At 39.1% G+C, this 21,458-nt stretch overlaps 1 protein-coding gene across 3 annotated transcripts; it reads right to left on the bottom strand.

Moving 5' to 3' along the window:
- Nucleotides 1-11,215: 11,215 nt before the first annotated feature.
- On the bottom strand, nt 11,216-20,148 carry LOC149814471 (ubiquitin carboxyl-terminal hydrolase 24-like). Of its 3 annotated transcripts, XM_089989411.1 has the most exons (7): nt 20,016-20,148; nt 18,868-19,890; nt 18,576-18,763; nt 15,216-15,463; nt 14,439-14,581; nt 11,763-11,939; nt 11,216-11,677 (listed from the first exon to the last, which is right to left on the bottom strand). In XM_089989411.1, the coding sequence occupies exons 2-7, from the start codon at nt 19,882-19,884 to the stop codon at nt 11,489-11,491; spliced, it is 1,962 nt and encodes a 653-aa protein (XP_089845537.1). In that variant the 5' UTR covers nt 19,885-19,890; nt 20,016-20,148; the 3' UTR covers nt 11,216-11,488. The 3 variants fall into 3 exon arrangements, 2 of the variants coding, with proteins under 2 accessions (XP_089845537.1, XP_089845536.1); XM_089989410.1 differs by lacking the exon at nt 20,016-20,148 and having other exon boundaries at nt 18,868-20,003; XR_016427963.1 differs by lacking the exons at nt 14,439-14,581; nt 20,016-20,148 and having other exon boundaries at nt 11,540-11,677; nt 18,868-20,003.
- Nucleotides 20,149-21,458: the final 1,310 nt, after the last annotated feature.

Genomic DNA, 21,458 nt, shown 5'->3' with positions numbered 1-21,458 from the left:
TTGACCCCCTGCCGGACAAGGCAGGGGGTTGACCCCTGGCCGGAGACGGCAAGGGGGTCGACCCCGGCCGGACAAGGCAGGGGGTTGACCCCCTGCCGGACATCAAAAGGGGTTGACCCCCTGCCGGGGTTGACCCCCTACCGGACACGGCGGGGGGTCGACCCCCGGCCGGACATGGCGGGGGGTCGACCCCCCCCCCCCCCCCCCCCCGGCCGGACACGGCAGGGGGTCGACCCCCTACCAGGGTTGACCCCCGGCCGGACACGGCAGAGGGTCGACCACCTACCGGGGTCGACCGCCTGGCAGAGTCGACCCCCTGCCGGAAAACGCAGGGGGTCGACCGCCTGGCAGAGTCGACCCCCTGCCGGAAAACGCAGGGGGTCGACCGCCTGGCAGAGTCGACCCCCTGCCGGAAAAAGCAGGGGGTCGACCTCCAATCCATTTACGTACCTGCGGTTGCTCCGGGCAGCGACGGCGGCAGCGGAAGGTTGACGGAAGGAAGAGGGCGGCAGGAGGGAGAGGGCGGCGGGCGGGAGCAGCGAAAGGAGAAAGGAAAAAGAGGGCTGGGATTAGGGGTAATGCGACATATAGCGACGGCTTAGCGACGGATTAATTCCGTCGCTAAGCCATCGTAATTCAAAAAACAAAAAAGGCGACAGAAAATATTTCGTCGCCTAGGCCGTCGCTATGTTGCGACGGAATCTTAGCCGTCGCAATTCCGTCGCTAACTGTCGTATTTATTGCGACAAAACATTCTCTCGCAAAATCCGTCGCTACTTAGCGACGGATTTTGCGAGGGAATGTTTTCTGTCGCTAGTTTCGTAAAATTCTACAAATATAGCGATGGATTCATTTCTCTCGTTAATCTGTCGCTAAGTAGCGACGATATAACTCCGTCGCTAAATTCCGTCGCTAATCAACTATTTTTTTGTAGTGTTTCATGTCCTTCATCTCCACCCTAAATGGGGGTGAGTACTCAAGAGTGCTAATTATTAAATTGATTAAGAGGGTTGTCATCAAGGATAAATTCAAGTGAAAATTGTGGCTGCACCTACCCAGCAAAATCTTTGATGTTTTGACTTTTATGTTTACTTGTTTATTATAAAAGGAACCTTCACCAATTGGAACCCTAGAAAGAGCAGAACTCGGGCTACTAGGCTCGGGTTGGTCCAAATTGCTTGGCCTTGACTTGGGACTAGAGGTGATCAAGTCAACTATTGACCATCATATTGTGTTGACTAGGACCTAACTTTCCTCAAGTCCATATGGACGGGTCCAAGGATGTTAAGAAGAATTAAAGAAAAATTTTATGGGACCATTGTTTGGTGGACCTAACCTAGCTCGACACAATCTACATTCAATAATCAAATGTCCAAGATTTAAACACCATGGCACCTTCAAAGATTGGGGTTGTCAATGTTAGATTTGTTTCAACCCAACCAATGTTTCTTTTGGATCCAAATCCTAACCCAGATCCAAACTATCTAAGCACCCAAGAGATGGAACTAAAGTCAATTAGCTGGTTGGCCCAAACAAAAGCGGTCCCCGAAGGTGCGGGTTCTGATGACGATAGCGTTCCATGCACCCAGGTGTGCGCGAATGTAAGCTGGCAGGTTAACTAACCCAAAGCACCAAGGTCACCAACTTAGGTCCGGTTTCGCCATCTAAAATATCAGACAAAAAAGTAGAAATATGAAAAGGATCAGGCTCAGATTCCTTAACATTGGGCCTAGGTCTGATCTGGTTTTGGGGAGGGGTTCTCATAAATCATAATCCTTGGATATGGGTGAAAGATTGACATGGACCGGGTCAAGATCCAACCAATTGATAAACATATTTACATGGGTTCCTGTGAGTCATGGAGTTTTCCAAGAAAATAGCCATTAATATCCTGAAAATTCAAAACCTAGATCTTCATTTGTCCCATCTTAAATAGGGATCCAACTTTTCTTTGTCATGGGGGGCTTTTAGGTATAACCATCCACCCAAAATGGAATGTGTGGGAAACAAGCACATATGAGCTTTAAATAGCATTCAGAGATTTGTACCAAAAAGCGGCAACTTTTCCCTTTCCATTATTTTATTGGAGCACTTTGCTATATATTAAAAGTTGAAAAAGTCACCAGTGGAAGTTATTGTAACACATTTTGTCACTCCTCCATGAAGAAAAGCATTCTTTCCTTTCCTTTCCTTTGTGGATGAGGGTTCTATAATTTACATAATTTATTAGCAAGTAATGCCCTGTCAGGCTCATTCAAAAATCATAGTTTTTAATATTTTTTTCTCACATCTAACACCATAGTTGTGATCTATAGGTTTTGTTTAGTAGGAACCAGCTTTTGGATTACCAAAATCTGACATGTATACAGGTTTTTTTGGGTGATCCAAAATCAATAGCTAAAAAAGCATCAATTTTTTTAGGCTCATAAAAATACATTTTTTCATTGAAAAACATGAACCAAGCATCCATTCCCATTAAATTGAGCATTCTAAAAGACATCTAAAGATTCATATCTATCATAAAACACTTTTAAACTATGGGACTTAACGGGGCAGAACGAGAAAAGAGGGCCTAATATGTTCAGTTCTCTTTATTGGCATGCTTTATATCACTCTATGGATATCAATGGGTCTGGGTTTTGGATCGGATTTTGCGCGGTTTGCATAAAAGATTCATGCTGAAGCCGTGTGTTGCTGACATCTATAGAAAACAATTCTGATCCCATACATTGAGAAATGAGTGTGGGAAAAGGTTTTCACCGTTTGTTTTGGAGTAGTGTGCAGTGCATGGAAAGGGCGCCATTTCCATAAGACCCAAATGATCCTTCATAAGGTCTGATCCTTCGTAGGATCTGATCCAATTGAATCAAGCATTTTAGATATGAAAACAGCCGCAGGGTCAGGTTGGGAGATTGGTATGCAGACCCAAATGTCATCAGGTCCCGTGATAGTGTGAGAACATCTAACTGATATGGATTTTAGTTGGATACAATTATCCCAGAGTTTTTTTATTGGGTCTGGATTCAATAACCCCTTGCTAGATCTTCCCACTTATATGATACCTAACTAACAAAGTCCCTAACCTCTGTGTGTGGGAATGTGTATCTCTGTTTATATGCATGTGTTTGTGTATATGCACACACCAACAATTTTATACTGACGAAGAAACTCTCATGAAAATCGCCTCTCTGTAAGGTAAAATCCCAGATGAGAACACAACCATCCTGCCTTTTGTGCTCCATTCATGATAAAGCTGCACACACACACGCGCGCCGGCAGAGTCTTTATCTAAACATCCTCACGCATATCATGCTGGTCATGCGGGCAACCCTAGATCTTCCTTATCGCAAATTGAAGAAGTTTGATCTATGGGTCCACCAAAACAGGCACGGAACGAATTTTTGGATGTCAGCTTATGATAACCATAGTCACATATATCGGCGATATTTTCAAAATATCAAGGTATTATAGTTGTAAATTCAACAAACGATAATATAGGTAAAATATCATGATATTTTGAAAATATTGTCAATTTGATAATATCATGATATTATCAAATAGTTTTACTGTTTTTATTTATTTTTTATATTTTAAATATGTTTTCTGCTTTTTTATATTTTAAATTATTTCTTTCAATATTTATTAATTTTTTGTCTAAACATGATATTTTGTTTACTTATTTTTTGTTATTTTATATATTTTTTAAGCCCCAAGATATCACCAAACCTATAATATAGCGAGAAATAGCCTCACCGAGATATAACCGATACCGATATTTGTGACTATGATGATAACTTCCATTTTTTTATAGGCAAGCTCGGGTTAGGCAGACCCCCAATAGTTATACCAACCATAGACGTGCACTAACTGCTCGGACCAAACAAGCTGAGCCCCCCCCCCCCCCCCCCCCTCGTTGGTGATAATAACCCCCATGACGGAAGGTAGTGGATCAGGGGAAAACGAGACCCCGCCCTGCCTCGCTTGGGCCGGGGATGGAGGACATGAAACTAAGAATAGACGAGGAATGGAGGTTAAAATTAAAATTCATGTGGGGATGGAGGCGAAAATGGACTTACTCTTGCCCTCGCGCCGCCTCGCCTTATCTCGTCTCCGATCCTCATTAAGAAAATTACTATTATACCCTTATATGTATTAAAAAATCATATATATAAAAATGTATATATTTCTAACATAAAACCCTTTCCTCGAATCTCGCATCTATCCTTCCTCCAACGAGCCTCATGAGCTTCCATTTCTTTTCTCTTCTTTTTCTAATAGCAGAAGGCGACAACAATGGAAGGACTGAGAAAACGACGTCTCGCCTCACCTCGCCTTGTTTAGACGGAGGATGGAGGACATGAAATGGATAATGAACCGGGGATAGAGGTTAAAATCAAAACCCATGCGGGAACAGAAGACCTTGTCCTCTGCCCTGCCCCGGTCCACTGCCATCCCCAACCCCCATAAGCAATTGCTATCACAAACTTATATATATATATATATAGAGAGAGAGAGAGAGAGAGAGAGAGAGAGATGCTTATGCTTAACTTAGTAGCCAGAAACAAAGTCAACTAAAAATTTAGTGTAAATACCAAACAGATGCTTCCTAAGTTTGATTCTCCATCAAAAAAATAGCTCATTTATTTAATACATTAATGAGTCGATTGCAACATCATTAATGGCACACCAATTACTTCAATATTCGTGAATGTACTATTCTTTTCTCTCTCTTTTTTGTAATATTTTAGTTAATCTCTATCACTAGTGGTGCATATGAATATGATATGCTATGGTGCTTATTCTCGTAGGGCATGTGAAGGGTGGACCAACCTCACCTTAGACTTAAGACATGCACGAGGTGGCCGTAACCATCAAACATGGCTCTCTGTACTATATATTCATCTTAGGTCAGGTTTAGGCTTGCAATTAATCTCTATCACTAGTGGTGCTTGTGATACTAGTGCACGCTGAAAAGGGCATATACACATAATCGAGTAGCAGAAGACCAGACTTTAATATAGGAATCAAGAGAAGATAAGGTAGATGTAATTATTGTACTCTTAAAATAATTAAGGGGGTAGATTAAGCAAAAAATACCTTTTTAATGTCTTTCTATATATATAGTGAGTGGTAGCTGCCCAACCCTTAGGTGTGCAGCTATCAACGGGATGCGTGTGACCGTCCATCACGCCACAGTAAAAAAAATGCAAAAAAAGGAGCAAAAATGTGAATTTGCACGTTTTTGCTAATTTAGCGCAGTTTTCCACTGCCGCTAAAAGTCATAGTTCCACTGGAACCTTCAGCAGCAATCAAAAACTACCTTTAAAGGGCATTTTTTGCAGCTTTTGGGCACTGGCCATCCATCACGCTATTTCACTTTAACTGCACACCTAAGGGTTATGCAGCTATCACCTTTTCTATCTATCTATCTATAAAATATATATATATATGTGTGTGTGTGTGTGTTTCTTTTGGAGTACTGAACCACCATAGCTTCATTTGCATGGATCAAGTGTATGCACTCTTTATGGTGGTACACACTTGATTTGCATGGATCTAAATCAAATCTCCCAAATCGAAATCTAACCTTTGAATCATGCTTAGCATCTTTTGTTTACTATTTTTCATGTGTTAAAGCTGACTTCAACATGATGTTCTACACCAGTTCTAAAACAAGCCTCCACTTCAAACAATGTACATTGTTGATTTTTCACCATCTCAAAGTTTGAATCTTGTGAAGTCTTACATATGATAAAACCTCCTAATATAATAAGAAAATCATGTTAAACACATTTGTATGGTTACACCTAACATTTGGTGGCTAGATCCATACATATAAGAGTACTTACCACGGGATGGTATTATAGATAAAAAAAAAACGAGCAGCAGTTCCTTCATGAATACTTTTTGCAAATGATAAAGTACTTGTTAGTCAAAACATACATAATATACAAAAAAAACTAAAACTTTGGAGAAGCATATTAGAGAAAGATAATTTAAGAAATAATAAAACAAAAATTGAATATATGAAGTACAAGTTTAATACAGAAGCTAATAAGAGAAATGTCATAAAAATATAAGATGTGTATGTTCATGTCTATATTACAACAAAATAGAAGAAGATATCACAAACAAAATTGAAGTTGGTTGGGTTAAGTGAAGACATGCTAGGAGTGTGTTGTATTATAAATGAGTACATTCCTACAAAACTGTTATAAGACCAACATTATTATTAGAGGTCGAATGTTGAACGACTAAGAAGCAACAAGAAGATAAAGTGCATGTTGGACAGATGCATATGCTAAATTAGATTTCTAAGGTTACAAGAGAAAATAAAATTAAAAATGAATATATAAAAATGCATATAAGAGTCCGACCAATAAAAGATCAAATAAATGAATGTTGTTTAAGATAGCTTGAGCATATTGCACGAAGACCTGTTACAGATCTTATGAGAAAGGTTGACATGATACAAGTAGAAGGAACTAGTAAAAGAGAAAGACCAAGGAAGATAAGAGGTAATATAAAAGACTATGAAGTGACCGAAATTGTAACACTAGATGAACATAATTGAAATAATAGGACTCGAAAAGCCAACTCCATGTAGTTGAGGTGAGATTCCATGATGATGATGATTTTTATATATATATATATATCCCTTTTTTCACTAATGCTATAGCATGCGTCTGCTCATTGTTTGCCTGATGGATGTAGGCAGGGGCAACTTACTCTCTCTCTCTCTCTCTCTCTCTATATATATATATATATATATATATATATTTATATATATATATATATAAAGAGAAAGAGAACTGAACATATTTGGCCTCATTTTCTCATTTTGCCTTTTAGTTTTTAGGTGTTTTATGATAGATCTGAACTGTTAGATGTGTTTAACATGCTAAATTTAGTGAGAATCAACTCTTGGATCATGTTTTTTTTATGAAAAAACATGTTTTTATGAGCCAAGAAAAACTGGTATACAAGTCAGATTCGGGTGATCCAAAAGCCAGTTTCCATTAAACAAAACCTACGCATCACATCTATGGTGTTAGATGTGAGAAAAAAATACCAAAATAATGTGATTTTGAGGGGGCAGAAGGAGAAAGTGGGCAGAACCAACACATTATATATATATATATATAAGGATTATCCTGCCCAATCACGGTTAGGACCCTCCAAAAATCATAGTTTTAAGTATTTTATGCTAAATCTGAACTATCAGATGTGTTTATCTTTGTTTATTTAATAGAAAATATATTTTCTATTAAGCATCTTTATGCTCAGATGTGTATTTTAAAGATGTAAAAAAAACAATAGTTGATATTGTATTAACATTTGATGATAAAACATTCATATCTTTACATCAAATCAATTTGAAACAAAGCTTGTTTCTTAATAAATAAGCAATAATAAACAAATCAAATGGTTCAGATCTAGCATAAAACACCTAATATTATGATTATTGGAGTGTCTGAACCTAACAAAAAAGGAAGGCAGGATAACCCCTACTCTCTCTCTCTCTCTCTCTCTCTCTCTCTCTCTCTCTCTCTCTATCTATCTATCTATCTATATATATATGTGGAATATTTAGTCTTTATTAATTATTGACGTTGAATTTACAATATTATTCAACCTACTTCTCAGCCATGGCCACCGTAAGGCATTTAAGGAGGCTGATCTTTCCTTCTTCTTTTCAGTTTGGGTTACAAAATATTTGTGATTAAGCCTACAAGACTAATAAAATAAACCATCCACACATTCTTGGTGTGAAATACTTAAATATGGCTTTTGAGCGTTGATTCTGTGGAAACCAAAACGGTGCTAAGAATTTTGTCAGCCTACCTCCAGATTGCAAATTATTTGATGCTATTGCCAGAAAGCTGCCTAGCCAACTCCACCATTTTAAACGAGTTTTAGACATTAAATAAAGCTTGATTTAAATGTATTTATGTTCGACAATTATAATTAATAAATGGCAACAATTTTTATATATGCTTTTGTAAACAATAAATGAAAGTAGATTATTGGTATTGGGATGATAATCTATTTGAAAATAATTATAGATATAAATGCATTTGGACAAAGATTGAGCGCATGAGCAATGCGGTTTGTGCATAACGTGACAGACTAAAAAGTAACAAATAACAGGAAGACAAACTGAAATCCCAGTAATGTCGATCGAATCTGCCCCTTATCGATTCAATTTAGACCCCCCTATAGAATTGGTCGAATCGGCCACAATTGGGTTTGAATCAGGTAGTAAAAGTTTTTAAATTTTTTGTGTTTTTGAATTTTTTTAACTTGTTTTTAAAAGACCGATTCAAGTCAATTCCATTTGCCACAAGGGGGGTTGGCTTAGTGGGGTTGGGTCTTGGCTGCTAGAAGAGCAGTCAAGGTTCCATTCCCATGGCTGTCACCCCTCTGCGCAAGCCAAAGCCTAGCATAGGCCCTGGGGGTAGGGGTCCTAGCCTCGGAGATTTATGCTGCGGGCACGACGATCGTAGGTATGGCAGGCTGAGCCAGCGCGACCAGGTCTTCATGCCGGGTGCAGTTTCTTCAGGTTATAAATCCAAAAAAAAAAAGTCAATTCTATTTTACTCGATTCAGACCAATTTGGGCGTTTTTTTTTACTCTGTTCGGTTCAGAAAACAATTCTAACAATATTGGACATTTGGACTAAACCAATTTTTTTTTTGAGAGAACAGGACTAAACCAAATATTAAACAGCTTAAAGAGTTAGAATAGTGATACCCAACTTAAAAATCCGGTCCGCATTTTATCAGACTTGTACAAAAAAAAGTGCATAAAGAATGAACAAGAACACGAAGGAAAAGAGAGATCACATTCTTACATGCAGCAGCAGATAAGCTAAGGACCATTTTCAAACTGAACAACTTTGTCAAAATCAGTAACCAATGCATAAGGACCTCTAGAGATTATATCATGATACACTAAGGGTGTGTTTGATTGTGCATTCTGGGCAGAGGGCCGGACAAGCTTTCAAGCAAATGCTGGACATTCATCCAGCACATCCTAAGAACGCTGTTTCAGCAATGCCCCCCCTGTTACGCTTGGAACAGGAAAGAGGGGAACAGCGTTTAAAAAAAAAGTCGAGTCTAAGGGGGGATACACCGCTCATTAGGGCTTGAATTATAGATTTTTCAATTAGGGTTTGAATTAAGGCTTTTTGATTTAGGGTTTTGAATTAGGGCTTTTTGATTTAGAGTTTGAATTAAGGCTTTTCAAATTAGAGTTTGGAATAGGGCCTTTCGATTTAGGGTTTAGAATTAAGGCTTTTCAAATTACAGTTTGATTTGAATAGGTCTTTCTATATTTAAAATTTTTATATAAAAAAATATGAATTCCTATTTGAGTCAAAACAAACATTGGACGAAGTATAGTTGTCCCAGAACGGACAACATGTTCTGTCTGGTTTGTTCTACTGTTATGTCAGACTTGGACAAGCAATCAAACAAACCCTAAAAATTCACATCCTACTGCTCTTTGAAGACATCGGATAAAATTGAAACAATACAGAGAAGATTAGGAATAGGGATGCCATGCCAGTGGGGCGGGGGACAAGGTCTCCACCCCCACCCCGCCTCAAGATTAGAACCTCCGTCCCTGCCGGGGATGGATTTGAACCTTCACCCCCGCCTTCATCCCCATTTCATGTCCTCCATCCCCGGTTCAAATGGGGATGAGGCGGGGTGGGGCTATTGCGGGGAAAAGTGACAGGGACGGGAACGGGGCGGGGATTAGGCGGAGATCATGGCGGGGATGGGGCAGGGAAAAGTGTATGTCCATCCCCGCCTCCATCCCGGGACGGGGATGGATTTTAACCTTCGTCCCCGCCTCCATCCCCGTTTCATACCTTTCATCCCCGGTCCAAACAGGGTGGGGCCCAGCTTTCCCCCGGTCCACTGCCACCCCTAGTTAGGAATGACCATGCAAAAGGATGAAACACAAAAAAAAAAAATCACAACTTAATATTGCAGGTGTAAATTTGGCAGCTTATCACCAAATGACTGTTGTACTACTATGGCACTAGATCTCATTTAAACAACCAATAACAATAAATATAGATCAGCTTATTCTAATCAAACAAAATGACGGGCAAGAAATAATAGCACATGCGGCAAGCATGATTACCGAGACAGCAAATGAAGGAGTTACAGTTAAGTTAAAAAGACAATGTATGTGAAAGTGTGTATTTGTGCAGAATGATACAATAAGATGGAATCGAGGGCATTTTTGTGAAATCAACATGAGGAGCACAACGATCTAATAGTATATCATGTGATAAAGGGGGCACATAACTTGTCAAATATAAGCAATATAGTGTCACATAGATCATTAGATTACAAAGAACGTACGTAGAAAGTGAAGCTCGTACATGTAAAGATGCATACTAAAATGGATTCCAAAATAACAAAATAGAAAAGAATCAAATATATCACATTATGCCTGGTAAGGAGCAACAAAAAGAACATTAAATGTTATGACATCATATTACGAAGATTCATACCACTAGCACAAAAGAGCCATAAAATACACTTAGAAAAAACTGAGACAGAAGGCATCAAAGACTAGACTACACAGCCTTAACATCAGAAGCGAATGAATGCATCACCACTCGTGCAGCCAACCCTAGATGGGACAAGGTCTGAGAATGATAAAAGTGAAGTCTTGTGATTCAAATCCCGATTTTACTGATACTTCTTTTATATCTAATCTAAATAAACACCATTAGTATCGCCCTAAGTCAGACAAAGGATCTACAAGAAGCAGTGGTCATGATCCAACATGCTTCAACTTGAGTGGTTTAAAAGCTAAGACGGCGGCCCCTACAGCATAATGAAAAGTGGCTGTCTTGAATGCAATCAAACGACCCTTGGGAAAAAAGAGTCGCTCGAGTTGGGAAGGAGTGGGGGAGGGGGAAAACATTAAGCACCCATGTCAAACCATTCAATCTGAAGCATGTCAAATGCTGTATGAATGACCACCAAATTCTGACTACATTGGACAGATAAGAAGGTATTGGCAATTACCACATGTTGGTTCACACATCTATTACAGTATTTCGGTCAGCTGACTGACATGCACCCATCCACCCAAGACACACACAGATACATACACTTTTCCAGATGTTCGTGCATGCACACGCACACGCACACGCACATGCACATATATGAAGATGTTCACAGTTCACAAGCGTAAAGGACATATTGCCTCTATACGAACAGATGGAAAAAAATTTCAATAAATTTACAATTGTCAATAAACGCTATCAGACTTTAGAGCTTGGTTAAATCATATCTAGTTCAGACAAAACCAAAAATACAAAGAAAAAAAAAAGAGGCTGAAAACCACCTCCTCACTATGGACTTCATACAAGAACAGTAAACCAAAAGGTGGCAACAGCCATTTTTCTGACACTATCTACAGCAAACTGATCATGAAACTTTACAAGATCAAGGCAAATCTAAACCTGCTGATAGAAAAGTACATAAGCCTGATCATGCAGCACCTCGTTTAGACCCACCACACTGACTGATGCATCATCAAAGCGTAGCCATCTGCCTTCTAAATGTTTTGCGTCTGCTACATAGTGTCCTCTTGATGGGTCTCTCCCTATATGGGTAACTGTAGCAACAAGCTCATACCTCCTACCCTGAAATATCCAACACTCTAATTTCAGCATTATTCACAAAAAAGAACAGCACACAGAAAGAGTAAAGAGACAAGAGAAAGGTGACCTCTGCTGTAGGAGAGACGAGCATCTCACGTCCAAGAACCAATTCCAGAGGAAATCTAACAGGTTTATGCAGTTTGGTACTTCCCAGGCTCCCATAGCTGAACCGCATCAAGTGTAGAATCATAATCCTGGACAGAGTCTGTATTTTCACGGACTTCTGGGCACTGACAACTCCAGCCTGTCATCACATAAACGCCCCTTATATAACAAGATAAACAATGTTGAGCATCAAGATGATAGAAAAATTAGATTAAGTAGATCCAATCAAACGTTGATATTTGAGAAATAAAGAAGAAAAAAGATATGTGAAGAGTGTTACAATTTTATTATCTTGGACGAGTAAATGTTACAGGTGGAATACGCATGTAAAAACATGAGAAAAGGACTGATCCAACCTTCGACCCTTGGCTATATGCAAATAACAAGAAGCCAAAGCTATCTAACAATATGGAAGTCAAGAACAAAGTTTTATTCTCTAATAAAACTAAAGGTTATGGCAATTTGAAGGGAACTCTTAATTTTCAAACTACATGAAAGTCGGACAAGAACAAGTAAACCCCATGTGGAAGTCGAACAAAGTTTTATCCTCTAATAAAACTTTAGGTTATGGCAATTTGAAAGGATCTCTTAATTTTCAAACTACATGAAAGTCGGACAAGAACAAGTAACCCCCATATTACCCAAAAGCAATCCACAGCATGCTCTCCGTGCAACAGTTTGGGCCGTGACCCTATTCTCACTTTTACAGTAGATTTTGATATACTTTTGGCATTTTTGCTCTTTTAAGAAAGAAAATGATCCTCAAGAAAAATCCAAGATAGCTTTTCTAAGCCAACAAATACCATCTGGGCAATTCATCAACACATTTGATGCGCACATAGCATCACATCCACCTGCTACTCCATGACAAGAAAGCCTTAGAATACTTTAAGAACAAAACACTGCTTTGTTGTTATACCGCTCATACCACCAAGAAACTATTTCAAGTCAACAGGCAACAGAACTTAATACATTCCTTTCAATTAATCACCTTTGCAAATTCAACAAAATTTCATCTTTAAGACAAGTATTAATAAGACATGATTCAGGTCCATCAGTCCATCCAAGCAATTCTTGATATATTAATGTTGGATAACTGAAAACAATTAAAGGACACAAAAAAAAGACAAAAATGACAGGACCTTTGATCTTTGACCATATACAAGAACGGAAATTTTTATGTAAAAAAGACGGAAAAAATGCCTTTAGAAGGCATTATGCATGCATAATATACATACTCCATCATAATTCCAATCGCATTAAAGTTCTCTCAGTCCTAGGCATTCATTGACATTATAATTTCTCGACTAACATAGGAATCTATCAAGAACAAGTTACTGAATGATCAAACAAAGCACAGAACAGTTGGAGAGCATAATCCTGGCCGTTGCAAGCTACCACAGGCAGGTGCCTTAGCTAAACGGCTTGCGGATGAGTAAAGACCTATGTCACAGGGACAGGGACACAGACACCATATGAATTTGTGTCACAAATTCAAGAGTTTTCTGAAAGTGACAACACAATGACACGAGAGTATGTGTGCCTGTGTAAAATAAGAAACATATTGGAAGTCCCAAATTATCCATAATGAATTATTTTCAATAGCCCAACTAAAATTCAATTTTACAAGATGCTTAACATGCTATGTCACATGGGTACGGGTACAAGTGCGGGTACGGAGGGTACGACACAGCAATTTAAAAAAATGCGGATACGGAGACACGGCTATATATATTATATATCACATAAATAAAAAATAAACTGAATATAATCTAAATATATACGCTATATCTAAAATATAGATTATATACTGAAAATATAAAGTTATAAATTGAATATAAACTTGTATGTACGGAGGGTAAAATGGTGTGTCCAGATGTCGACGCGTGTCAACACGGGTACAGAGGGAAAATTGGAGTGTCTGGTTTAAGAATAACCTTAAAACTACAAGAATATACCTTACAAGTTTAATAACCTTTAAATTTCGAAGTCTCTTTTGTACCCAATTCCAGATCAAACATTTGATGGCATCTATGTGATTGCAATACAAATATGATGTGATTTGGAATAATTGTCGATTGTTTGGTTAGGATAAGAATAAACATTAGATTAGGAGCATGGTTGCTAGTCGAGGAAGTAAGAGCGGGAAGCGATACGGGAAGCGGAAGTGGGAAGCAAGACACTTTCAAAATTTTAGGAAGCGGGAAGCGTGAGACGACTAAAGAACGCATCAGGAATCGTCTCGGAAGCGAGGGGGAAGCAAAAAAAGAGAAAATAAAATAAAAATACAAAAAAAATGAAAAGAAGAAGGGAAGCGAAAGGGAAGTGCGCTTCCCATAAAAGGGAAGCGTGCTTCCCATAAAAATTTGGCGCCGAGAAAGTAGAAGCTGTGATTGTTGGCCACAAGGTAACCTTGTGACCAACTTTCACTAGATTCAAGGCAAAAACAATCACATGACCTTGAGAAAATATTGTGATTGTGATTTACAATCACAAGATCTCGAGAAAATCCAAGAATCAAAAGGCATCGCAAACACACCCTAAATGGTAACTCATTAACAATGTGTCAATTTTCAGGACTAGCCCTCACTTGGTTCAATTGGTGGAGGTGGGTGTCGAGAAAATATAAAAGAAATACCTTTCCTGTAGATGCCCTGTAACCTTCAAGTGTTTCTGGTGCAGAAAACAGGCGAAGTGCATCCTCTATCGTATGAACAGCATCAGGAAATATATCCAAATGGAGCAAAAGGAATGGCTGCACTGTAGCTGATGCTTTGTTGCCTACGGCCAAAAAAAATATATCTAATGGTAACATGGACTGAATTTTCAGACAGAAACAGTAGATGTACATGCAAAGAAACTTTTCAAGTGTGTGAGAAAGCATAATCATACTTTATTATAATTCAACCAAGCGACTTGCCCAAGTCAGTCTGATCTGGCACTAGAATCGGACAAATTGGTCAACCAGTGGATTGAGTAACAACCAGGTTCTTGGCAAAACTCACCTAAGACTTGCTTGACTGGGCCAGTTCAATTGGTTGACCTACTGGTCACTGGGTTTTGTGTACGTGTACACACAATTTTATTCTTTTCTCTAAGAAATTAAATGCATACTCAATATCTACATACTTATAACAATAACAATAACACATGAATATGCATCTTGCATTTATCCTTGTTTTTCAATGTACACAAGAAACAAAAGTGCGTATACATGTATATATGCATCACAGAAAACTGCATATTTATAATATAAAAAATAAAATTTGACATGACCTAAATGTCCCAAGTATAGCCAACTCGAATCACAAGTCACTGAGTTTTCAAACCATGGTCATAAAAGGTGCCTGTAAAGTGTGCTCAGACAACAAGCACATCTACACTCATCGGACTTATAATTACATAATTAACAAACCTCTTGCTTTCACAACACTTCGTAGCTGTCCTCCAAATATGTCACTTAACTCTGATGGCACAAAACTTTGAGTTCTAGTCACTGCAGTCTTATTTTTTGGTCCAACAGTTTCCCAGTCATCATCTTCAGCAGAAGAGATCAATGACGATCTTCCCCCTTCAGAGAATGACAAGTGACCTTCCAGTTTTAGTAACTCATCATGCATCTGATCCATCACAAAACTTAGGAACTCCTGAGCATCTTCTTGCCTGCACATGATTTCAGAAGTTATGAACTGCAATCAACACAAGTTAGAACATCCCTTTCACGTAGAATATTAGATAAATTAGGTATTTTCAATCAACATTAAGTGAATTTATATTATGAGTCTAATGCCATCAAATTTGCAAATCCATGGTTGTCTTTCTTCCAATATATTTTTCCTGTCCAATATTTTTGTGTGTAGAGGACTTCCAAGCAACCTGATGTCCATCAGGATGCAAAAATACATATCTTTGTGTGTGCATGCATATGTGTATGCTCCCTCCTGGTTGTCTCATGAAAAATGCAACTTTCAGGAATGAAACAGAAAAGTAGAGACAAGCCACAGGCCATTATGAACTGAAGTTCTAAAGAAACCAAGGTATCTTAGATCAAATAATTTTCTGCATCCCTAAAGAAAGACAAGAATTCCAACAAACATGTTCTAGTAGGTTCAAGCAAGATGGCAGAAAAGGGTATCATCATGACATAATGTACCATAAAGTTAATTGAGAAAAACAGAAGTAGCCAAGCAGGAGACTAAACCTGGAAGCAGATCCATTGTTAGGGGCAGAACACTTATATAAGTGTTCTGCCCAACTAGGAGGAGCTACGTAGTGGCCCCTCCCCCCCCCCCCCCCCCCCCGCCATCTTAAAAGAGCTGAACACTTTATAAGTCTTCTGCCCCGAACAGAACCAAGAATTGTCAAAAGGAAAACCAGTATGGAATGTTAGATGGTAATGGAATCATGAACACTAAAGTGGAATCATACCCTTCCATAATTTGACACAAGATAAGTTGTGCTCTTTAGAATCTAGAAAAAGGTATCTTCTAACATAAAGACCACTTAATGAACAGCTGTACAGAGTTTGATACCATTCAGCACAAGGCAGCTTATAACAGTTTAACCAGCATCCATATGATTCATACAAATGGAGAAACTATTGAACAAACAGAGATTACTCATCCAAACGAAATTCAGATCAAATATTGTTCAGAAGCAATCTGGCTCCATTGATCTCCAAACAATTTTCATTTGATCATGATAAATATATGCTCGTGTAACGTGTCTTGCATGGCTATGATACTCAAAATCTATAAAGGACATCAACACAGAAATCAAGACAAAAGGTAATGGAAAGGCTTTTATTTTGTACTTATCAGACTTTAACATCTGAAATAGCTTGCATGTCGAATTTATTGGTAGTCTTAACATCCAAAACAGTTTGCATGAAAGTATGATATGATGGTGAGCGGTCGTCAACTTTTAATAATGGAAGAAGTGTTCCATGTCAATGTGGATGTGTGCACCTAAGCTACCACAGAAACCATGACTCATGACATCTTTGTTTGCTTATGGTGATTTAAAATTCCCAGGTCATTAAATCCATACAATAACAATATTTTCTTTTGAATGCCCATCACAAGCTGTGGATTGAATAATTCCACAATTACTATAGAATAACGCATAAGAATTACAGTGCTTCTCTTTGGCTTCAGGATATCACTTCCATTTTCCATTATCAAATACTATGGGGCCACAATTTCTTCTTGTACCACATTACTTAACTCAGGAGAAGCCGCCAACTTGCATTCAACAGCTTTCAAACTTGTGGCCGCACTATGGAAGCCATCTGATGCTTGATAAATCACTAGGACACTAACATTTTGTTCCATGCCCCACCATTCTCACCTCTCTCAATCAGCTCTTGCCCACTGGAAATTATTATCAGTTTTGTATTTTGTAATTCTCCGGCAAGTATCAACTTTCTCATCCTTGGTAGGGCTGGTAAATGAGCCAAACGAACTGAACACAGCTTGTTCGAGCTTGGCCGTTTACCAGTGGACCCATCTCGGGCTTGGGGATATGTGATAAGAGCTCGAGCTTGAGCTGAACCCGCTGGCTCGTCCAAAAAGAAATCCCACATTTAAAGGCACCGCCAAGACTGGGATTTGAACTTCAAACCATCTCTACCACAACCATACATGCTGACCGCCAAACCAGGTGCACTTCCCATGACATGTTTCACATACATATTATATATATTCTCTTTATACAAGCCTAGACGAGCTGAACCGAGATGAACACCTATTGTTCATACTCGGCTCATCTACATTATACAAGCTGCTCACAGCTCGCCCGGCCGAGATCATCTGACAAACATGAACGAGCTTCAAGCGAGACGAACTGCGAGCTGCTCAGTTCATTTCCCAGCCCTAACCCTTGGTAGAAAATCATGATAAAAGGACCCACAGATTGCAAAGTTGGTGGTTAGACTAAGGATGGTGAAGAATTTGGAAGGAAACATAGAACAGCATTATGCATGCACTTTCTAAAGATGCAACCCCTTAAGTCAGGAAACTTAAGAACAAGCTCCTACTTTAGGAGTGCTACCTTAGTCCATGAATGGCCTTAACTCGTCCAATGCAATACACTGACAAAACTATGAACATTATCATTTATTTGACACCATATTAATTACTCTTTTGTGATCTCCAAGGTTTGTATAGAAATTTTCCTTAAAAAAAGAAAAAATAAAAGCTTTTTGTTTTGTACACATTACAACCCTACTTCAGCATGATCAACAGACACTAATTTTAACTAACATCATAAATAAATTATAAAACTAACATGGTCAATCTTATATGCAATCATGTCCACCATTTGGGTGGATCACGGTGACAAATGTCACCCTGAAACTGTTTTCAGATTTTCTCTTTTCATTTTTATTAATTTTGTAACCATAGATTTTCTTAAGAAAACCCATATGTTTTAAAATTTTCGTTAAAAAACATTAACAAATTTCATAATGACTCATGGAACCATGTTTGTGACTAGTGTGACTAGACATGCCACGTTGGTTAACAGCCAGGTCTTAGGCATGTGAGTGCATTTACAACTCGTATTTAACCAGATTTTCTAGAGAGAGAGAGAGAGAGTTGAACATAAGAATCCAGAGAGACTAACAAGGAGGTAGTGTAAATTAAAAAATTAGTTGCAAACAAGGGTAACATTATAATGTGATTAGGATAAAGAAGATGGAATAACATCAATTATGAAAGAAATTAACATCATCGGAAGCAAGGCTAACAGAACAAAACCATGAGGAAGTACGCACCTTGGCCTACCGGATATGCTTGCAGGCAAATCTGGAGTGAACTTTTTTAAGACAGATTCAAACATAACAGGGCTAAAAGGCTTGCCAACGTCAACAATAGTTGTCATATTCTTTTTTGCACTCAAATCCTTGGACGCTTCAAACTCAGAAATGAGCTCTGTAAATGCATACAATGTTGGATATTCCATCTAAAAAATGAAAAAGAAAATAAGGAAAATTCGTCATTACAATTTTCATCCAAATTACAAAAGAAGAAAGCCCATCAACTATCATTCTAAGTCAAGATCCTAACCGTCGGAATATTACGAACTCTAAGTTTCTGTAAAAGCCGGACAAAGAGAGAGCAGGAGAGAAGCGCTTGCAAAGTTGCATTAAGAAAACATAGGTTGCCCAAGTTTATTAGTCCTCTTGGTTGCACATGTTTGACAGTTTCGCCTATCCCATTCGCTGTTTGGCTGGCATCTTTTCCTGAAGCTAGAGCATTTGATGGCTGAACAGAAGCATTAGTGCTAATGGTATCATTTGTCATTGTTTTACTTCCATATTTCAATGTTTCATCTTCAGGGCTCTGTGGATAATTATTCCCACAATCCCTAGGGTGGTCTCCACCCTTTGGTTTCCCCAACTTTCCTGAAACCAACATAGCCTGATCTCCAGGTATAACATCAGACTGTTTAGGCGCTTGGACACCATTGCTCCCACTGCCTGACACAAAATTTAACTTCTGTACGGAAGCAAAAATTATCTTTGTTTTGTCTGAAAGGATAGGTTTATAATCAGGACCTCCCTTGACATTCTTTTGAGCATCCAAAGCATTGCCCAAATTACTTGTTGCTTTTTCCAAGTCCGAAGGTCGGGCTGCGACATTGGGGTTCCCAACAGGATGGGCGCCCCTCTCTTCCAGCAGCAGGTTTGTTGAAGGCTTTAGGGAACCCGTTCCATTTTGAGGTGAATCAGGTGCCGACCTAGTTCCTGCAACACTATTTTTGCTTGTTTCTATACCAATATTAACAGTACTGCAATGGGAATTAGCAGTGCCTGATTTGATATTTGTGGAACCTCTCTGTACACCATCACCAGATTTCAATTTCGGGTTCTTTGATACCCCATTCTCAATAAGTCGTTTTTCTGGTTCACCACTTTTGGAACCATGTGATTGATCCGAATGCTTGACGCTATAGCTTCCAATGACTGCTGCATAGTCCAATGAACCAAATTGTAGCTCAGTCTTCTTCACAGGCTCAACGGAATCTTCCACCAAAGCTTTCTGAAACAACCTTGTTTCATCTTCCGTGAACGATCCAAACATCACAACCTGCCCAACAGATAAACCCATCAATCTATATACAGACAGCTAACAGGCAACATAATATTGCATAAACCCAATACTTTAGAAAAAAAATTTGTTGTAGATCAAATAACATATTGCACAATAATCACCCGCTAATAGTGTAGAAGGATGGGGTCTTTTTCTTCTTCTTTTTCCTAATACAACCACAAACAATAACTGAACTACCAAATAAATTATAGTGCACTCACAGAATATATTAACCAGTTTCCATGGGAATGCTTCTGCAGAAGACTTCCTCAGGGGAAACTCAAGTTTCTTAGTAAAAAACGAAGACCCGAATCACTCGATTACTTTCACCCAAAAAGAAAAACTGTTGGGTGAAGCCCTAGTTTCCCTAGATCATCACCAATATAGACGTTAAAAACAAATTACACCTCCACGACTCACGCAGCATTTCAACCCAGAACTCAAAACAAATAATCGATTCATAAAAACATCTGAACAAACGGAATCAAGCCATAAAAACACCTTCAAAGAAATAACCAACAAAAACAAAAACCGCAGGCATTGAAAAGAAGGAGAACATTGGGATTGCTCATGGCCGAAGACGGAGCTGCAGAAGAGGAGAGCTTCCGCGTTCGGATTCTCGACGGCTCCGGAGGGAAGAAAAGCGCGATTGGCTGGGAGCTAGGGTTTCCTGGAGCGGCGTAGCATCGGAAGGGGAAGGGCACAAGGAAGACATGAAAAGGTGGGGAGTTGCAGAGTTGGTGCTGCTGCTGACGGTGGTGGTGAGGGAAAAGAAGAACATTTAAAAATAGATAGGCAGTGGTGGTGTTGGTGGTGGTGGCCTGGTGGGGAGGGCATCGACCGCCTCTGCGTCGGAGCAGCCACACTGAGAGACGGCGAGAACGAAACCCTAACGCGGCCGCGCTCGGCCCCCCTCTTCTCTCTCTATGGCGTGTTTTTTGCTATTTTTGGTTAATCAGATGGTGACTACTGTTACCACGTAAACATCAAGTTCTCATTGTGCAGATTGCCCAGCTGGAGTGAACCGAGGCATAAATATCGGCGTTTTTTCAGGGAACATACGAAAAAAACTTGATACTTTGTCCAACCGACAAAAACATAAATATCGGCGTTTTTTCAGGGAAAATACAAAAAAAAAAACTTGATACGTTGTCCAACCGACAAAAACATAAATATCGGCAAGAAACAGGATTCGATTTTTTTATTTGTTAGTTTAAATTTTTTGCATTTGAATTAGTAAAAAATAAATCCATGTTTTTCCAAATTATCGGTGACAAAATCGCTCTTGCCGCTCTTCGGTTCCACCTTCCTGCTTCCTTCTCGGTGCTTCCCAGCTTCCCAGCTTCTCGCTTCGCGTATCGCGCTTCTTCTTTTCCGCTTCCTGCTATGCGCATCCTGCTCCGTGCTTCCCAGCTTTCTGATTCACGCATCGTGCTTCAGTTCTCGCACGCTACGCTTAGCTTCTTATTCTGGTAACTAGGCCATTGGCTGGGTTAGGACTTGGATATCCAACCGACCCTAATCCAATTAGTTGGATTTGGTAAGCAATTTGGGAAGCAAGTAAT

Source organism: Nuphar pumila, chromosome 15, assembly GCF_984573655.1.
Source record: "Nuphar pumila chromosome 15, dmNupPumi1.hap1.1, whole genome shotgun sequence".
NCBI lineage: Eukaryota > Viridiplantae > Streptophyta > Magnoliopsida > Nymphaeales > Nymphaeaceae > Nuphar > Nuphar pumila.
Note: the sequence above shows the minus strand (reverse complement) of the source record. Positions and strands in the feature narration are given on the sequence as shown.